The sequence below is a fragment of the Pseudorasbora parva genome, chromosome 11 (assembly GCF_024679245.1).
Source record: "Pseudorasbora parva isolate DD20220531a chromosome 11, ASM2467924v1, whole genome shotgun sequence".
Classification (NCBI taxonomy): Eukaryota; Metazoa; Chordata; class Actinopteri; order Cypriniformes; family Gobionidae; genus Pseudorasbora; species Pseudorasbora parva.
In genome coordinates this window covers 5,712,296-5,732,821 of record NC_090182.1, presented here as the reverse complement: position 1 = coordinate 5,732,821, position 20,526 = coordinate 5,712,296, and the positions used below count along the sequence as shown (strand labels likewise).

General features: G+C 39.4%; 1 protein-coding gene across 2 annotated transcripts in view; it reads left to right on the top strand.

The window, feature by feature from the left end:
- myot (myotilin) overlaps nt 1-20,515 on the top strand; it is a 38,277-nt gene extending 17,762 nt beyond the window's left edge. For both annotated transcript variants that reach the window (XM_067456867.1, XM_067456866.1), the window contains exons 8-17: nt 957-1,116; nt 8,627-9,370; nt 10,328-10,472; nt 10,567-10,671; nt 11,057-11,094; nt 11,687-11,819; nt 15,835-16,042; nt 16,716-16,881; nt 18,415-18,548; nt 19,681-20,515. In XM_067456867.1, the coding sequence (XP_067312968.1) occupies nt 957-1,116; nt 8,627-9,370; nt 10,328-10,472; nt 10,567-10,671; nt 11,057-11,094; nt 11,687-11,819; nt 15,835-16,042; nt 16,716-16,881; nt 18,415-18,548; nt 19,681-19,805 (1,958 nt within the window). In that variant the 3' untranslated portion in view covers nt 19,806-20,515. The remainder of the gene's footprint in view (nt 1-956; nt 1,117-8,626; nt 9,371-10,327; nt 10,473-10,566; nt 10,672-11,056; nt 11,095-11,686; nt 11,820-15,834; nt 16,043-16,715; nt 16,882-18,414; nt 18,549-19,680) is intronic.
- The last annotated feature ends 11 nt before the right edge of the window (nt 20,516-20,526 follow it).

Here is a 20,526-nt window from a genome sequence, read left to right as displayed (position 1 = left end):
GGCAAGTGATTACGGCCTCAGATCAGGCAAGACTACGGATTTAAGCATATTACTAAGCAGAGGAAAAGAAACTAACCGCGAACAAAGAGGGAAGAGATCAGCGCCGAATCTCCGCATTGGGGCATACAGAAGACCGCTCTCTCCAGGTGTGGGCCGTGGGTCTAAATCCTTCAATCTAAAAAATGCTGGGTTAAAAACAACCGAAGTTGGGTTGAAAATGGACTAACCCAGCAATTGGGTTGTTTTAACCCAACGGTTTAGTTGTTTTGACCCCGCAATTGGGTTGTTTTAACCCAGTGGTTGGGTTAAATGTTGCTTAAGACAACCCAATTGCTGGGTTAAAACAACCCAATTGTTGGGTTAGTCCATTTTCAACCCAACTTGGGTTGTTTTTAGTCCAGCATATTTAGAGTGTTCTGATGGAGGCTTTGCCGGTAAACAGCCTGAGGGTTAATTGGGAATGAAGCCCAAATCGAGTGGCAAACTCCATCTAAGGCTAAATACCGGCATAACCAGAACACCCGTCATTCAATTCTACACTCCTCTAATACACTCTACACTCTGAAAAATGTTGGGTTGTTTTAACCCAATGTTGGCTCAAATATGGACTAACCCAGCAATTGGGTTGTTTTAACCCAGCAATTGGGTTGTTTTAATCCTGCGGTTGGGTTAAATATTTTTCTTAAGACAACCCAATCGCTGGGTTAAAACAACCCAATTGCTGGGTTAGTCCATATTTGACCCAACATTGGTTTGTTTTTTACCAATAATTTTTTTGAGTGTATCAAGTTTAAATCCATTCAATGGAATTCAGCAGAAAAACAAGGCAGCAGATCCATTTGGTCTATATGAATTGATCTATTTGACTACTTCATATGTCTTGATCTGTTGATCTAAAACAACAAGGGAAAGGAACACACTACATTACATGTTTAATATAATTCTGTTCTTTCAAGACCTAGAGGAGGTTTTAGAAAATGAGGATGAGCCTTCCTCTTTAAGCTCAGCTGGACTAGAGCAAGATCAAGACCATCCCTTGTTACTACAAGACACACTTATTCCCCCTCCAGAATGGCCTGACAGCTCTGAGGAAGACACTGCCAGCCCTGCAGCACGGTAGGATTTTTTTATTGAGGCATTGCTAAAAATGATAAGATGTACAGTAGAAGTGAAGTCACATTCATTTATATAGTGCTTTTTACAATACAGATTGTTTCAAAGCAGCTTCACAGTGATAACGGGAAATTAATGGAAGAGAGATTGTTTTGGCTGTACATCCGCTCTAGAAGAAAGTCATTGTCCAGCTTAAGTATGCTTTTGATTAATTCATTTACGTTGTAAAAATCATTAGTTATTAATTTAGGGTCGCTTACAAGAGACTGTTTTGAAAATAGCAAACATTTTTATAAAAAATTTCTCAAACTCGGTTTAGGCTGTTTTTGGGAAGGTTACAACTTTGGTGTTCAACATTTTGTTTCAGAAATGCAAAAAATTAAAGAAATTGAAATTTCAACTTCATTTGGTTGGTTTTATGTTGTTTAAGTTAGCTTGAGTAAAGAAATATGAATATTTGTAAAAGGAAATTTGATCATTGAAGGTGTTTTGAAAAGAGGTAAATTATCTTTACAATTTCACATGGGTTTGATTCAGATTCAATAAGACGGTCCGTTTACACCCAGATGGTGCAACTTACTCACTGACTCGGATCAACTTACCCCTAACCTGGGGTAAATTGAGCCACAGGAAGCCATATTTTTATGTATGATGTATTTTGATCATTTAAATTGATAGCATCCTGAATTTACTTGCGTTCTACTTCTGCCTTATTTTATCTAATCTTGAGGACCACATAAGTAAAATATGGCTCATCTTACCCCACTCTCCCCGAAGAGCTAACTCAAATACTCGAGAGCTAAACCATTCAGAGTTTTGTAAGTAATAAGCAAGATTTTAACATGTATATGATGTTTAATAGGGAGCCAGTGCAGTGTTGATAGAACCGGTCTAATCTGATCATACTTACTGGTTCTAGTAAAAACTCGAGCTGCTGCGTTTTGCAGATGGAAAAAGTATCCAAAAATCATACAGTTTAGTGTTTTTGAACTTCAAAATTATAGGCGTCCAGTTTCGCCATTAAACGTTGTGGAGTGTTCTGAATGTGTAATAATAGCATCAAATATTCTCCATCACCAATTAACTTAAACGGAGACTGGAGTGCTACCTGGGACTTATTCAGAGCACATTTTGTGGATAAAGTGGAATTATACGGGAAAACATGCAGACTATGTGGAACAGAAAAACACTTCGAGAAACTGCGTTGCATTGAAGATTCGGGTTGGGGACAGGGATGATGATATTTGCACACAAACGCGAAGAAATGCAATATCATACAACTGCGGCCACAAATGGGCGTTATTGTGCTGGTGGGTGTTACCGTTTTTGCAGACTGGAACGCCCCCTTCTTCTTCTTCTTCTTCTTCTTCTTCTTCTTCACCTCTTCTGCTGAACTGCTAGCTGTCAACATCCGGATTAATATGTTCAACATTCACTAGTTAGTTTTTCTCAAACAGAAGCTTATAATAGCTTAAAATAGATCTAGCATCTTGCAACATGACATCATGACTTTGCGTAAACATACACGACACTTTCTAAAGCCAAGTGGTGTGTTATCTGTATGTATTTTGAGCTATCTGCATGTATGTCTATAAATCTCAACGCCGAAACGAACAATTATGTGTGTGTGTGTGTGTGTCCACGATGTAAATGGATTTATAAACATACTAAATTAAGTTTGTTTGAAAATGTAAAAACGCAGAATGTTTCTTGTGATGGGTAAGTTTAGGGATCAGGGTTGGGTGTAGGCAATCGTTCTTGTGATTGACATGGCCAATGAAATTATTAGAATCGGTTTCAGGGCATTTCCGCTGAACTGGTTTGGAGGGAAAAAAATCACGCATATGAAAGGGGAAATGACATTATACCCAGTGTCTTGAGAAACTCATCGCGATTGGTCGATGAGACGCCACCAGGAACGCCCAATAGGCATTCTTGTTTCATGACGGGAATGCCCAAGCCGCAGCTGGACCCTTCTCAAGAAATGGGCCCCTTCCCTGTGACCACAAGTCACCGTGTTGTCAGTTTAATTTCAGGGGCAACGTGCAATCCGATGAGCTACACGAACAAAGTAAAGGTGGCACCACAACGCCCACTCCAGTAAGATTCAGACTAGGGCTGTAATCTGGGGCTGGACTCCATGGGTGTTTCTGACACTGAGTGTGTGGTCCAAGAAAAGAGATACACTGTCACTTGAGATAGCAGAGACAAGTCAAAGTTCACTCCTCAGACTCTACTGTAAATCTAGGCCTGATGCAGTTTACAATCCTAGATGATATCCTCAAAATGGCACATGAACAGTCTGAGCAGAGACAGAGAAGAAGATCCATGTGCAGTATGATTCAGATTTAGAGGTGGGACCGAGTCATTTGCTTTACTTATTTTTTATTTTGTTAATAACCCTTGGGTAATATTCAACAACAGTGTGTGCCCCTTCATTTGTTATGACCCATGGCCCCAAAAGGGCACAACAAAAGTAAGGGACACACAGTTGTTGAATTAAACTCAAAGTTTATTAAAGGTCCCGTTTTTCGTCTTTTCGAAGCTTTGATTATGTTTACAGTGTGCAATATAACATGAGTTCATGTTTCGCGTGTAAAAAAACACAGTATTTTTCACACAATTTACTTATCTGTTCAGCGCTGTTTCCTCTGTCCTAAAAACGGCCTGATGATTTCCTTGCTCTATGAAGTCCCTCCTTCAGAAACACGTAACGAGTTCTGATTGGGCCAGCGCTTCCCGCGCTGTGATTGGAGAGCAGCTTAGCGCACTTTGCCCGGAAAGGTCCCGCCTCTTACCATAACGGGGAGATGCAAGCACTGAATGCACGCTCTTCTCCACGTGGGAGAGCAACGAGACCACGCCCCCTATTTTGCGTGTTCTTGTGGGCGGCGCTTTAGTCAACAAACGGTTTTAGTGACGTCATTACAGCAGGAAGTGCAGCGGTGTAGTCCAAACCGGCCGTTCGCTGTAGGCTTTGAAAGGGAACTTCTGTTAAATAAAATATCTCGCTTGGCATTGAACTTTGAGCTTTATAAATCTACAGGTATTATTTATGCTCTAACAGCAACATTACACACTCACTAAAGTTTGAAAGATGGAATCGTGAAGAACGGGACCTTTACCAAACACATCGTCCAGATGTAGGAGGCTTCACACAAAAGTGAAAGTGCACTTATCGGGCGTATCGCAGGGGCCCCATTTTCTTTCTCAACGTTTATTTAAAGGATGAATGTGTATTTAAGCTAGGTCATTAATGTAGTAGAAATGTGAAATTATTTTTAAATTTGGTGCTTTCTAGACTGAGAAAAGACGGAAAATGTATTTTTGTCTCATGTGGATGAAAGACAAACACTCCCAGAATGCTTCGCTGCCCTACGAGGCCACTCCCCCACAGCTGAACACGATCATACGAACATACTCCTGGGTTTCTACTGATACAAAGCCATTTGCTAATCGCTGAAGTAACCCTTAATGCATCCTGTAATGTAACGTATGCTGGTTTTTTGTGCTTTGGTTTGATTCTGTTCTCTTCCCAATCCTTAATGGTTACTGATTATCTTACGTTGTCTCTAGTTCTGTTGATTAGCCTCCTTTGTGTATTTAAAGGATTAGTTCACTTTAAAATGAAAATTTCCAGATAATTTACTCACCCCCATCCATTCATGTCTTTCTTTCTTCTGTCGAAAATAAATTAAGTTTTTGAGGAAAACCTTCCAGGATTCTTCTCCATATAATGGACTTCAACGGGAACCAACCGCTGAAGGTCCAAATCAGTGCCGTTTCAGAGGAAGAGCTTCAGAGGCTCTGACCGATCCCAGATGAGGAACAGCGTCAGATCCAGACAAACCATCGGTCATGTTCAAGACAATTTTTACATTTATATACTTTTAAACCTTTGCTCATCTTGTGCTGCTCTGCGACGAGCCACGGAGTATGCAATGACGTCGGACATAGGTGGAAGTACCCCCCTTACGAAACAAAAAATATATTACAGTGTATTGGAAAATATGGGATTTAATATTTATATTTTCCAATATATTGAAAGCGGCAAAATATATTTTGCAATATATTACATGAATATATAATATATTGTATAATACCCTCAATATATTATTCCATGTATTAACAATATATTATATTTCAAGTATATATTTTCCTTTCGTAAGGGCCAAGCGAACATGTGAAGAATAATGCAAACGCCCTTTACAAAAAATGTATATAAATGAGAATTTTTTTGGGGGGGGAATGTCCGATGGTTTGTCTGGATCAGACCCTGTTCCTCATCTGGGATCATCAGAGCCTCTGAAGCTCTTCCTCTGAAACGGCACTGATTTGGACCTTCAGCCGTTCCCAGTGAAGTCCATTATATGGAGAAAAATCCTGGAATGTTTTCCCCAAAAAACGTTATTTCTTTTCGACTGAAGAAAGAAAGACATGAACATCTTGGATGAGATGGGGGCGAGTAAATTATCAGAACATTTTCATTTTTGAAGCTAATGAACTAATCCTTTAAGCCTTGAGTTTTCAACTCAATTTTATAACGTTGTTATAGCTCGTCTTTTTCCTGGTGTTCATTAAAAGTAAGTTGGATTGTCTAGCGTCTCTCTTAGATTACCGCAGCTAACCCTGACAATTCACAGCAAGAATAAATAAAGATTTACTAGTCTATTAGGGCTGTGTGATATTGAAGAAAAATGCAATATGCAATACCTTGTTTAATAATGCAATATTCAATATGCGAAACGATATTGCTATTAGCGTGTTAAATAAAATAAAATAAAAAAAATTTAAACTGAAAATGATACCATTTCTGTGTTTCACATTCTCTCTGGGAAAAGAAAGCATCGCTACAACTTTTGAAAGTGACCAGCTGTGTTTTAGCAAAAAATAGTGTGTGTATTTGGTAGTTAGAGTGTGTAACAAAACACGAAAGAGAACTGAAGGGATCACATGCTTTCAGAGAGGCGGCGTGTGCGCACGTTTCGTTGTGTGTGTGTGTGTGTGTGTGTGTCAGAAAGCAAGAGACTGCAAGGAGTTGTGTTTTCACAAGTTATTGTGTTTAATAAGTGTTTTAACATAAAGCAAGTCACATAAGTTAAAGTCATGTGCCCAGTCTATTCTCTGCTATATGCGTCACAGCTTCGATCCAAAACTCCACTTTTCACAATGTTGAAGTAGCCTATTAAAATAACTAATATATAGTGCGATATGCATATTGTGATATGTACATTTGCGATATTTTGATAATTTAGATATATTGCGCAGCCCTATACTCTATTGTACTATTCAGATTTAGTAATCTGTGCCGATGTATTATCCGTGTGTTGAATGGGTGTTTGCTCAGGAATGGAGGGGGCGTGTGTCTGCTGCTCGAATAGTTTTCTATAGATAAACACCCAACAGTATGTCATTGAGTGAACAGATGCCAAAGAATCACACTACACCTTTCAAAACCAACTTTACTGGCTAGCAGAGTCGTTTGAAAGAGCAGGTAAGCGCAGATTTCTAATCTGAATTATAATCTTTGACAGTCAAAATGACCAGAAAATCTGTTATAATAACTTTATTATCCCCAACATTTCTGTTAATGCATAATCAGTCTGAATATTCTTCTTCAATAGATAAAATTAATGTTTTCTTTGCTTTGTAAACTGTCAGTTTGACCCCTGTAGGTCATTCAATATGATGACTTCATCGCTGAAGCTTTCTGACCTTTAACTCGTCGCTGTGTGTTTGTGTCATGAGATGCACTCTTAGTTTAAAAGCCGTTTCTTATTTTATATTAAGCATTTGCTTCTGGTGTTGTGATAAAGAATGTTTTTTGTCCATGTACAAGGCTCGAATTTTGATGTAAACTTGCAAATATTTAAAATAACTAAATAAAAATGTTAGGATTTTTACTAAATCTAAAGATTCTAGAAGACTCTATTATACTTATTTCTTCACTAATAAAATAAGTGCAGTTGTGTTGCTGATTCTGAACTCCTTTGTACAGGCGCTCAAATGCTCATTATTAAATACATTTTCGAATGTACTAACATTATGGACAGTACAATGAAACACTTGATCAGAATGGCACAGCTAACATTAAAACGTTGTGTCCCATTCTTGTTTAATTTAAAATAATATTTTACTTATTTATACATTGCTTGGAAATCAATATAAACGTGCTTTAATATTAGGCAGTGATTTTACCATCTCAAATGCATCCATTGTTCTACGGTATTGAACTGTTACTGAGAAGTGAATGTCATTTGTGCACTTAGACCCTTATTCACAATGACCTCCAAACAGGGCAGCTGAGTGCCAGTGTAGCTGTAAATGAACCGCACCTGCCACGTCCGTCAGTCGCTGCCTCATGACACTTTTTTTAGCCTCATGGCTTCCTCACACTGACACGCCAGCACCAGCAATATACAATGTCATGAACCACTGCCATGTTCAATAACTTAATATTCAACAGTATTATTGATCTGACCGCACTGATGATGCTGTAGGCACTGCAAAAAGTGCTTTTCTTACTTAGTATTTTTGTCTTGTTTCTAGTCCAAACAAGAAGTGTTTACTAGACAAGCAAAAGTAATTGTCTTGTTTTGGGGAAAAATAACTCAAAATTAAGAACGTTTTTGCTTAAAATAAGCAAAATAATCAGCCAATGGGGTAAGCAAAATAATCTTAAAACATTATTTTACTGACCCCACTGGCAGATTATTTATCTTATTTTAAGCAAAAACTCTCTTAATTTTGAGTTATTTTTCCCCAAAACAAGACAATTACTTTTACTTGTCTAGTAAATGTTTCTAATGTAAGAATTTTTAGATATTTAGACTAGAAACAAGACAAAAATGCTAAGTAAGAAATGCATTTTTTGCAGTGCAGAAACTCAAAAATATCAGTTTATTGACCTACAAAATACATAAACTTAAGATTTCAATTTGTATGAATTTCTAAATTGAATTGAGGGAACGAGTTTACTCAAATCAATTTAGTTAAATCAACTTATTAGGGTTTTCAGAGTATACTAAACTTTGCTATACCAAGGTCTCTGTCGCTCATGTCACTTTTGTTTGATTCAGTTCACTTGGCAGCAAATCATCAGTGCACTGCAAAAAATGCTTTTCTTACTTAGTATTTTTGTCTTGTTTCTAGTCCAAACATCTAAAAATTCTTAAAACAAGAAGTATTTACTAGACAAGCAAAAGTAACTCTCTTGTTTTGGGGGAAAAAAACTCAAAATTAAGAGTTTTTGCTTAAAATAAGATAAATAATCTGGGAGTGGGGTAAGCAAAATAATCATAAAACAACATTATTAACTCTCTTTTTGTTATTTTTTCCCAAAACAAGACAATAATTTTTACTTGTCTAGTAAATGTTTCTTAAATGTAAGAATTTTTAGATATTTAAACTAGAAACAAGACAAAAATACTAAGTAAGAAATGCATTTATTTGCAGTTTGTGTGTCCATTGTTGAAACCTGAGTAACCTAAGTCAAATCTTTTATTCCAAACAGGGTTCTGGAGTCTGGCATTAAAAAGGTTAAGTCTCTTGTGGACACAGAGAGCAAACAGAGTTCTGCCAGCCAGGTGACTGAAGCTACACAGCTCTCCTCAATGATCAAACTTGATCCTCCAGCGAAAGGGGTTAAAAACAGTGTTCCACATCCATTCCTTCCCACCAGCAAGCTGAGTAAACCAGTGGAGCCCAGAGCCAGTGCCATGAATGTGGCGGACCTGCCCACCTTCTCGCCATCACTTTACCCACCCAGCGCCTTTAATTATGAGCGTCCTCGTCATTTCATTCAATCAATGCCTAGTTTTCACGCACCTGACAATGAGCTCAGCAAGCCGAGCGAATTTAGCAGCCCAGTTTCAACTGCTCCGCCACCAACGAGCCCTCCTCAGCCCGCAGCCACTCGCACATCGATGTGCTCCAGCATGACTTTGATTCCTAAAGCAAGGGCTGCTCCAAACAGTGAAAATCTGTCGCCCGCAGCTTTCCTATCATCTGTCCTGCCTTCACTACCGAGCTCCCAGGCAAAATGCATTTCTGTACCTCAATCGCCCTCTCCCAGGCGCTCACCTAGATCACACAGCCCATCGCCAAAGGCCCAAGAACGAGTTCCGCCTCCTTTAAGTCAGTTCCTGAATCACGCTCCTTCAACTGTCCAGCCTCGGATATCTCCAGATTCCCCGAAAACTCCTGCTCCACCTCAACAGCCCCCGCCTGTCTCTCAGATTGCCTACACACACAACACGTAAGTGTGTTATCACTGAAACTCAGAAATTTTAAAGGGCTAGTTCACCAAAAAATGTAAATTCTGTCCTCACCCTCATGTCGTTCGACACCCATCAGACCTCCGTTCATCTTCACACACAGATGAAGATATTAGTGTTGAAATCCGATGACTCAGAAAGGCCTTCATTGACACCAATGTCATTTCTTCTCTCAAGACTCATAAAGGCACTAAAGACGTCGTTACAAAGCCCATCTCACTACAGCGGCTTACAATCATTTTATGAAGCCACGGGAAGAGTTTTTGCGCGCAAAAAAACCCTAAATAACGACTTATACAGTGATGGGCCGATTTCAAAACATATTCGAACCGTTATGAATCAGTGAATCGATTCATGATTCGGATCGCCAAAGTCACGTGATTTTAGGAATTTGACACGCAATCCGAATCATGAATCGATTCACTGATTCATAACGGTTCGAATCTATGTTTTGAAATCGGCCCATCACTAAGTCATTATTTAGTTTTTTACTCATGTCTTCATTAAATGATTGTAAGCCGCTGTAGTGAGATGGGCTTTGTAACGACGTCTTTAGTGCCTTTATGGGTCTTGAGAGAGGAAATGACATTGGTGTCAATGAAGGCCTTTCTGAGCCATCGGATTTCAACACTAATATCTTCATCTGTGTCTGAAGATGAACGGGTGTCGAACGACATGAGGGAGAGGAATTAATGACAGGATTTTCATTTTAGGGTGAACCCTGGAAATGCATTTCAAAATGTGCTCAGATATGCCAAAATTCAGATTACAGTTCTCATCCAGTACTTCCAAGACCATCTTATCCAAGCTGTGTTATCCAAATACAATTTGTAGCGCTCTATCAAAATGTTATAAAGTTAATACTTTAAAATAGGAAATATAACTAAAATCTCAGACGACTCCACAGTCATCCAAATTTCCCACGGGTTGCTTCATAGCTTGCCAAAGCCGATCTTGAAGAAGACCGTTTCCCGACCATCGTCCCGTGCCACGGATGAAGACATTCAGGGCTCAAAAGATGCTCTCATCCAAGACCTTGAAAAGAAGCTACGGAACAAAGTTCCTCAACAAAGGAACAGTCAGGTATCTAAAGCTTTTCTCCAAGTTCCTGATCGGTCTATTGGTGATAAAGTGCTGCACTGAAAACTTAAGAATAAGTGAATGTTTGTCCCCACAGCAAAAGATGTCTTATGAGGAGCGGATGGCTAGAAGATTGTTGGGTGCAGATAATGCTGCCTCAGTATTTGATTTTGAAAACTCCTTCAGTTCAGAGCCTGCACAGGTATTGTCGTTTTCAGTTATTTGATGTTTAATGTGCTAAATACCAAGTGTCTGTGCAAGCCGAGATGACTGGGTGTTCAAAATACGTATTACGTATACGTATTAAATATCTCTGGTACTTAAGAGTGGCAGTTTATGAAGCTATGCTTTATCCCCCATTTGTTACCATCACTCTAGTTGTCTATACCAGGAATTTCCAAAGCCAGAGAAAATAGATAACAGCTTCTTCGTGGGCCTAAAATAGCATGTATACAATCCAAGTACTTATCAGTTATCCTGCTATTCATGATGCTATTATTATACCACATGTGTACATACACTATAAGGCATCAATCTTATTTTTAATGTTATTTAAATCTATATTATTATATGCACTATTCTAACAGCCAGGCTCTCCAGAAGATCACCACCCTGGAGGAATATGGTAAATGCCATTTTGCATTAGGAGTTTGAAACCTGAATGAACACTGGCTGACATTTGCGAATGCATATTGAATGACGGTAACACTTGATGGTTCCCTTTTGAACATCCTAATTGACTAAAAGTAGCGTTGCACATACAAGTCAACTAACTCTCATTAGAGTATTATTGTCTGCTTAATATCTGCTAACACTTTATTTTGATGCTCCCTAACAGACTAACTTTGCAAGTACCTGTCAACTTAACAGTTCGAGTCTACTACTCCTCTAATGAGAGTTCGTTGACATGTAGGATGTAACAGCATGTCTAAAGGGGACTATTAAAATAAAGTGTAACCTGAATGACTTTTCTGGCACAAGCTGAGACACACACATTGGTACTTGTTGTATGTGATCGTCTAATGCTCTGAACTCTGCTACCGTTATTTTTCCGGATAAACTTAACTTTGCAATGTGTCTTTTTATAATTTAAGAAGGCTTTACACAAGCTATGGGCTTTTGTTAAAATTGTTCAGGAATAAGAATGGTATTTGTATTGTCTTTGCTCAACGTATTGCTTTAGTATTTCTGTTCCATAATTTCCACCTTTACTGCAGGTCCAGAAGAAATCGCTCTGGAGACGGTACCGAGGCCTCGACCACACAAGAGAAGTGTTTTGCTCCTCGTTTTATTCAAGTGCCGCCAGATCTTACGGTTGAAGAGGGACGATTCTGCAGGATTGATTTTAAGGTAGGGATGAAACGGTTTGACGATAAACAATGATAAAAAAAATCCAGACGCTATTGCAGTAAAGATAAATGGAGTCTAACAGAATCTAGAGTTTATGAACAAAATAGTTTACAGAACTACAATTGTAAAGAAATCTTTCTGTGAGTTCACGCCGTGTCGTAGTTACCGTAATAAGGTTTCAAAAATTGTTTGTACAACCTCCTAAAGATTGTAATTACAGATTGTAAGATGGGAATGTTTTAAGCTCTCCTACTTGTCCCACATGGCCAGTGAAGATTAATTTAGGAGTTGATAGTGTTGCCCTGGTGTGGACTGGGACACAATTTTAGACTGGGAAAAATCGCACACTCATCTAGGCCATCCCATACACCCACAACCATATTTTTTGTATGGCCATCACCGTACAATACAAAATATTTAAAGGTTCTCTATTCACTTCCATTTTTATTATCTTAATTTTCACTTCCATTTCCCATCTCTCTGTCTCTCACTTGTGTGTGTGTGTGTGTGTTTACTTTTTTCACAAATGTTCTTGTACCTGTCATTTTTTCACCTACATGTCTCCACCTTTAACCATCTTATTGTAATTTGTTTGCACATGATATAAATTTACTTGGGTTAAATTTAAAGGGGGGGGGGGGGGGGTGAAACACTCTGACTGAAATCTCATGTCAATCTTGAGTACCTATAGAGTAGCATTGCATCCTTCATATCTCCGAAAAGTCTTTAGTTTTATTATATTTATAAAAGAAATATGGGCTGTACCGAGTCTTTCCGGAAAAAAACGAGCGTCTGGAGGCATATCATGTGGGCGGAGCTAAAGAATGACGATCGCGAACAAAGCGGTGACGTCCTCAAGCGTGGAGAAACCCATCTATCTCAGCTAATACAGATAATGATCCAGAATCAGATCTGAGGCAGAAATAAATTGAACAGGAGAAACAGCAACATCAGGACATCTGTCTCTGTGGTATGGACTGTATTTAGTGGCCTTTGTGTGTCTTTACTCGCATTTAATGAGGACATGATTCAGTTTATGGACTACTGTATGCGACTAAACCTTAGAGGTAGCAAGCAAAACGGTTTTGCACGTCAGAATAGTGTAACGCTATACATAGAACAGCAATGGAGTAACGGTTAGCGCATTTGAATGACGAAGCACGCGATCGTGTCGTTTACTGATGTTTACTCATGCGACGGTAGCCAAAAGCAGAGACATTTGAAGGAGTTTTACTCACCGGCTGCTTCCAAAGCAGGACCAAACCTTTATCGCTGGGACCGCTCCGTCAAAAACACACTTCTTTGGTATGATTTGGTGAAGTCCTGTGACAGCAGTGGCGTGTAAATCCACTTTGAGACGCGACTGAAACGATGTTGTGAAGCTTCCCGTCATTTCTGCGTTCAAATCGGTTCAAATGCAGCGCTGCCTTCCCGGAATGCTGTGCTGAAGCGTTGAAGTCGCTCGACGTCACCCATAGGAATAAAGTGGAGCGCGGCGCGACAGACGTGTTCACGGACGACTGGATCTGCACCTGAGAGAGTGTTTACGGCCGTGCATTTCCTCTCTCTCGCTCTAGTCACGCGCACGCACCCTACCATGAGAAGAGCCCGTACGGCCCATACAAGGACCTTCCGCTCTATTAACGTCAAGCCGACCCATACTCGAAAAAAACTCTCCGAAACTTGTGAGAAACCGGAAGGAGTATTTTTGACACAGAAATACTCCATCAAACGTCCAACATTAGTTTTTGAAACTTTGTCTATGTTTAGGATGGGAATCCAAGTCTCTAACAGTGTAAAAAGCTCAGTATGCATGAAACCGCACCCCCCCCCCCCCCCCCCCCCCCCCGTTAAAGTATTAGGGGAGAGTGGGGAACAACCTAACACGGGATTAGTTGTAACACACAGTTACAAGGATGATGAAACTTTGTGTAATTTCTGGTCTTAAGTTATGGTGTATCTTTGCGCTGGCTATACTGACACCTAGAGGAGAGCGTGCAGCATGATGCAAAATTAAAGCTTTACTACAGTAACAGATGCTTGTAATGACTTATGATGGTTTGTACGTGTTTTCTAGGACGTGCAGTTTGCGTGATCAACAACATTGGCACCAATATTGGCATTGCATAAATCATTCAGTGGCACATGCCACTCAGATACTGCTTGTCACAAACTAACACATATTACTAAATTTAACAAGTAAGATTAACATTTATTTAAGAGGGGTAAAAAGTCACGAAAATAGGATATTTATTTTGGTTTAGTTGTTCAGCTCATCTGCCAGTGAGTGTCACATACAGCGACATGTTCCGCGACTCAGTGTCACTGCCAGTGTCAGCGTTTAGTGAAAGTGTCAGTGACACATGCCAATGAGAACCGGAAGTGCCACCGCGGGTGTCGCGACATGTGCCATTGGCTCCTGTGCGTCAGATGCCATGTCACTTAATGTTAATACTGCTACTGGCCAAGTGGTGGATTTACACAAACTGAGACAATCAAAAAGTGTTAGGTAACTTAGTGCCCCACTCTCCCCTACATTACTACAGTGTGTTGTTGTTTTATCTTAGAATTACTTAAATATGCAAGATTTAACAAAACCTTATTTTCTAAAACGCCTAAATGTCATGAGTTTTACTACAAATACCCTGGTAAAACTATGAGTAGTGTAGCAAAACAATTAATTTGTAGAAACCATGGTTTAGTAATTTATTTTGGTTTATTTTTGTAGTAAAACCATTGTTCCTTTTCGTAAGGGTTGTGTTGTTGCCTGCCATAGCTTGTTCTAAACCAGTTTTAAACCATGTGAATATTTGTCTTCTGTAACTTTACAAAATAATAATGATGTCCATACAGTATTTTGACTGATGATAATAATGGGGTGCTAATGCTAACAGTTGCTTGCTAGCAGTTTAATGCTTAACTAAGTAAACAAAGACATACTAGCCTATTTACTGATGACACTGACCTGCACTTGAAGTCCTGAACAGATCGGTATTTCTCTCTCTGCTTCAACTCCTTCTCAAATCTCTCGCAATGATGAACTCTGACCGAAACCCTTCTCAAACCGTTTGGTGGCGCGGAGCGTGCGTGAAAGGCACATCGCGTTGGCCACTAAAAACAAGACCGATTCATGATTTATTTATTACGGAGCCCCGCACATGACATGCAGTAAAAAAATAGTTGGCAAAATCGTGAGCACAATTTATAAATCGAGGGAGCGAAATAGTAAATCGTGCGCACTACCTTTTTTTTCTTGCATGTCATGTAAGGGGCTCGATAGTTCCGTAATAACGTTTATGGAACATTGAAATAAAGACACCACCACCAAAGCTAAATTTATACCAGGAGTCAGTGCAGAGGCGTCATGCCCCCTCAAAAACTTCCGAAACGGTACATATCTAGTTTTGTCATGAAACTCTAGTCTAAATAGTGCACGCCAATAGGTTCTAATGCAACCCGCTAGCTATCAAATCATTCACTACATGGCACAATTTTTTTTAGCTGACTGCATGGTCTCTGTTGCATCTGACAGGGTCTGCTTAACAAAACTAACCTAAAAGAACTCAAAAGCCAAAAAAATAGCCAAATGACCCATCAAAACTAGCCCCAAGGCTTATCAAAAAAAGCCCCAAAACTAGCACAATGGCCCATTAAAACTAGCCCAAACCTAGTCCAATGGCCCATTTATTCATTATTTACTTTGTGGCATCTGCAGCCAATACCAGGTAGGCCTATGCTTAACATCAAAAATTAAAATCAAAAGTTTAAAGAAAGCCCAACACTAGCCCCATGGCTCATCAAAAAAAAAAAAAAAATAGACCAATGGCCCATTAAAACTAGCCCATAGGCCCATCAAAAATAGTCCCAAAATAGCCAAATGATCAAACTAGCTCAATGACCCGTCAGAACTAGCCAAAAAGCCCATTTATTTATAATTAAATGGCGATCTCAAGATGTTTCAAAAGTCACAGAGCATTTGCACACATTAATCTTTTCGTTCTTTTTTTCCATGCAGGTTATAGGTTTGCCAACCCCAGATATTTCTTGGTATCTGGATGGGAAACCCATCCGACCTGATGATTACCATAAGATGCTGGTGTGTGAGAAAAGTGTCCACTCCTTCATTATTGAGATAGTGACCATTCATCATGCAGGTGTATATGAATGTGTAGCCAAGAACCGTGCTGGAGAGAGCCACTTCTCCCTGCGCTTAGATGTGATCGGTGAGCAGTCCTTTCTTACCTGTATAAGATTAAGAGTACAAGAGTTTCTGTAATGTGAGTGTGTTTTTTTTAAATACATTGCCTTGAGAAAGTATTCATACCCTTTAATTGTTTTTCATATTTTGTTATTTTTTTACGGTCTATGGTTGCAACCTTATGCTAAAATGCTTTATTTCACATAAATATGCACTTGACACCATATTAACAAATCAACAAAACAGATTTGTGATAACTGTAAGTACATTCAAAAGCAAACACTGCCTTTCCAAATCATGTCGTTCAAGTGCCACAGAAAAGGGTTTGAATGCTTATTGCAATATAATTATTATTATTTATTTATTTTTACTTAACTTGCAATGCAATTACAAATCAAAGTTTTTTTGCTTTTTTCATTATGGGTTATGGAGTGTAGATAATGGTCGGATCCGATTTCAAACCTCTTCTTGAGTCTTTTGGCTCAATTTGACCATATTGTTACATCCACACCAGTTCACTTGTGTGTGTATAATAGTGTGTGTTTGTGTCTCTGCGCATGTGTGAGTGAGTGTGTTTGTACTCTTGTGTAACCTCTTTTACACTGTAATTTTTTTTTACTGCATTGTGGCTGAATTTTTTATTTTATTTCACACGTTTGCATAGTCACGCTCAATAAATGTTCACTGTATCTCCTCAGCTCACGAACAGTTGTGTCCTCCCACCTTTGTGGTGAAGATGAGGAACTCTCGAGCTCTGGAGGGAGACGCCGTCCGGTTAGAGTGTAAGGTGACCGCGTCTCCAACCCCTCAGCTGTACTGGAAGAAAGACAAGGAAATGCTGCGGATTGACCCCATGAGAATGAGGTCTGTGTCACGATCATGCACACTTATTTTGATATTCTGTTTACTTTCTCTTAGTTCTTGCTCGGTATAGTTTTTAATTGTACCTATGATTACATATTGTCACCCAAATATGAGAATTCCGTCATTTTTTGCTCTTTTTCATTATGTCAGTGTTACAGCTACTACACGTTACAATCTGACAGTTTGATAGACTTAAATTACTTTTGTTCCATTTTTGTGTGCTTTTGGGACAACTGCTTAAAGAAAACATTTAAAAAAAAATTAAAAGATGATGTCATCTTATACTCTCATCTGCAAGTCATCCCACACCTTTATGACTCTCTCTCATCTGTGGAAAACAAATGTTATTTTTTTAAAAGTTATTTAACTGTTACAAATGTCCTATTCCCCATACAAGTACACAACAAAAGTACCATAAATTAAGTGCATCTGACTTTGTATGAGGATCAGGACAACATTTAAACCAGTATTCACTCTCAATCTTCCATCCTCCACTGCTCTCAAATCTCATTTGCATTCACATCCATTCAAATGTGGTTTACACCTAGAAATTAAGATGCGTTTTGGTCGATTGAATCACAAGTGGATGATGCTAAATACAGGTGTAAATGCTGTTTAAAATGTTTTGAGCTTGTCTACTGTCGACCACTTCCAGAGTTAGTCGAAAACACATTCGACCGAATTGCTTTTATAGTGTAAACGCTCATGTGTTCAAATGCACACAAACAGCCTCTAAAAGACCGTCTCCTCTCCGCCGTCTGACCTAATGCTAAACATTATGAGAAGCGCGCTAGCCAGACAGGATTTAAACTTTATCAGCTGTAGACCCAAGTTTGGTTTGAAGATGAGAAATGTCCCAATCACAATGTTCTCTCTCCATTCCTGATTTCTAACACACACTCCCAGCGTTCAGCTGGTCTTGTGTCTATCAGAGCAGAAACTAAAGCTGATGCCATCTATATTTCTAGATGGAAATATCTGAAAAAGGCCATATGTTTAACCGCCCATAGACCTTGAGTGGTTGAAAATGTAAACGGGAATGTGTCTCCCTCATCAACTTGTGATCTGATCGACCAAAACAAATCTTAACACTAGGTGTAAACAGGGCCTTAATGTCAGTAACATGTGAACTAAATCTGCTGACACATCCTAGACCTACACTGAAAGATACTCAATATATGCAGCAAAATTACTTCCACAAGAGTCTTATTTTGGAATGACGAGAGAAACTCGGATCGTTACCCAGTTTCTTTGCGAAATTGTTTGTTGCCAGACTTCACAGTCTACAAATATATGGCACCAGATCACTCCATCATCTATATCAAAAATATATTCAGAACGCTTTGAATGAAATCAGAGACAATGGTTTAAAAAGCACATTCCCACAAATTTTAACCGCAGAAATTCCCATGGTCTTAATATTCGAGATTCTTCTATGAACTTTTCTCCTAATTGTCTTTACAGTAAACGATAGTCTTTAGACGAAAACTTCATTCACATAGTCTGCTGACATTTGCATGTTTGGTGTGTCAGTCTTTCTCAGGACAGTTCAGGAAAGCAGTGCCTGGTCATCGATCCAGTGATAAAGTCTGACGCAGGATGGTACACTGTCTCCGCCATTAATGAAGCGGGCATGTCCACATGTAATGCCAGGCTGGATGTGTCAGGTAAGTGCACTTACTCTATTTACTTGTCTCCCTTTTTTTTTAGACTTAAAAAGTACAAACATTCCAAATAGCCTCTCAATTAAAGGTGCAATAAGTGATTTCTGAGAAACAATCTTGATATTTGAAATCACACACAAACACACCCCTCCCTTCATTGCTCAGGCCCTGAAATAACAAACACACTATTCAAGAACAATCTTAAGGCTGGGGTGTTTAATCTCCTTTTAGAAGTATACTCCTTTGAAAGTGAGTGCGGAAAGATGAAAGGGGTGCTCATTGGAGAGCCAAATGACATCCAGAATGGGTGGAGCTTGACCTAGTCCTAATGTGGGGGGTGATGCCAACCATTGGCTCTGCAATGAAAGATGCTTTCGGTGTGTGTACTCTAAAATATACTGGGTTAAAAACAACCCAGGTTGGGTTGAAAATGGACAAACCCAGAAATTGGGTTGTTTGAATGGGTCCATTCACTGGGTTCAAACAAACCAATTTCTGGGTTTGTCCATTTTCAACCCAACTTGGGTTGTTTTTAACCCAGCATTTTTTAGAGTGTGTGCACTACCTAATGGACTTTGTTTTAAAACACTCAAGTCACTCGCACATGCGCTGTTGTACACGCAAGGATGTCCACAGACTCTTCTGCTGATGAAAACTGACCCTAATTACGTCACACAGACAGTGCGCAAACCAACCAAGTAGATAAACGGGCGTGGATTCGAAAAGTGGACGGTGGACATGCCTGGTTACCACTGTGCAGGCTGGTGGTGGTGGTGTAATGGTGTGGGGGATGTTTTCTTGGCACACTTTAGGCACCTTAGTGCCAATTGGGCATCGTTTAAATGCCAGAGCCTACCTGAGCATTGTTTCTGACCATGTCCATCCCTTTATGACCACCATGTACCTACTACTACTTCCAGCAGGATAATGCACCGTGTCACAAAGTTCGACATTTGGTCCCCACAATGTAATATAAACAAGTGGTCTCTCTCTCTCTCTCTCTCTCTCACACACACACACACACACACAAGTATCTCTCAGAAATCACTTACTCAAATATTGAGTTATTGACCTGAATTTTCCTGTTCATTGCTTTGTCTCTCAGTCCTAAATATAACTACCTGTCTTCTTCTAGCTCGCCTGAACAAGACCGCCCCTCCTGCCAGGTCAATGAAAGGCCTTCCCATCGTAACCCAGTTCTCCACACTGAGCAGCGAGCCTCGCCACACCGCCCCCCTATACGAGAGTGAAGAACTGTAGACTCATCGGACATTATGCAGTATATTTCTGTGTAAACGAGCCAGTTCAATAGTGTAGTTGCTCCTTTTATCAGCCAACTTCACTTCAGCCAGTGCCTCTGATGTTTTCCCAAGGAATGATTGGAAAAAGCTTACTATTCCAGTGGAATCAATAGCCTCAGCACATGACTTTACTGCTTCCCTAGATCTCATGGTTTACCTGGTTGGAAATGGATGACCAGTTTCATGTAAAGCTACATATTTATGATCCCCCTAAACAAGGAAACATGCATCGCTTTTCTTTTCTGTTTTACATGAATTAGAATAATGCCTTGATTTCTTTATGCAACAGCTGTAATGTGTGTTGATATTGATGTAATGTCTCTGAATATAGCATGTGTGCAGCGTTGACGTACACTGTTTTGAAGGGGATATTTGTTTAAATTTTTGCTACTAGAACAAAGGATTTGGTAACAGTCCATAACACAGAGATCATTTGTGTTATACATGATGTGACATGAACATTTGAGTGAACTTGAATACTATATCTCTGAGGTGTTTTTTTTATGACTATCACGTGTCAAAATACTGTAGCGATGAGATGCTGAACATGAAACGACTGCATAAAAATCAACGATCTAGCACATGACAGTTCTTCAGGATACTCTGAGCAGATGGACGTTAGAAAGGCTCTTTTTCCAACAGATTTATTACAGAAACTTTCTATAAACATATTATGAAAA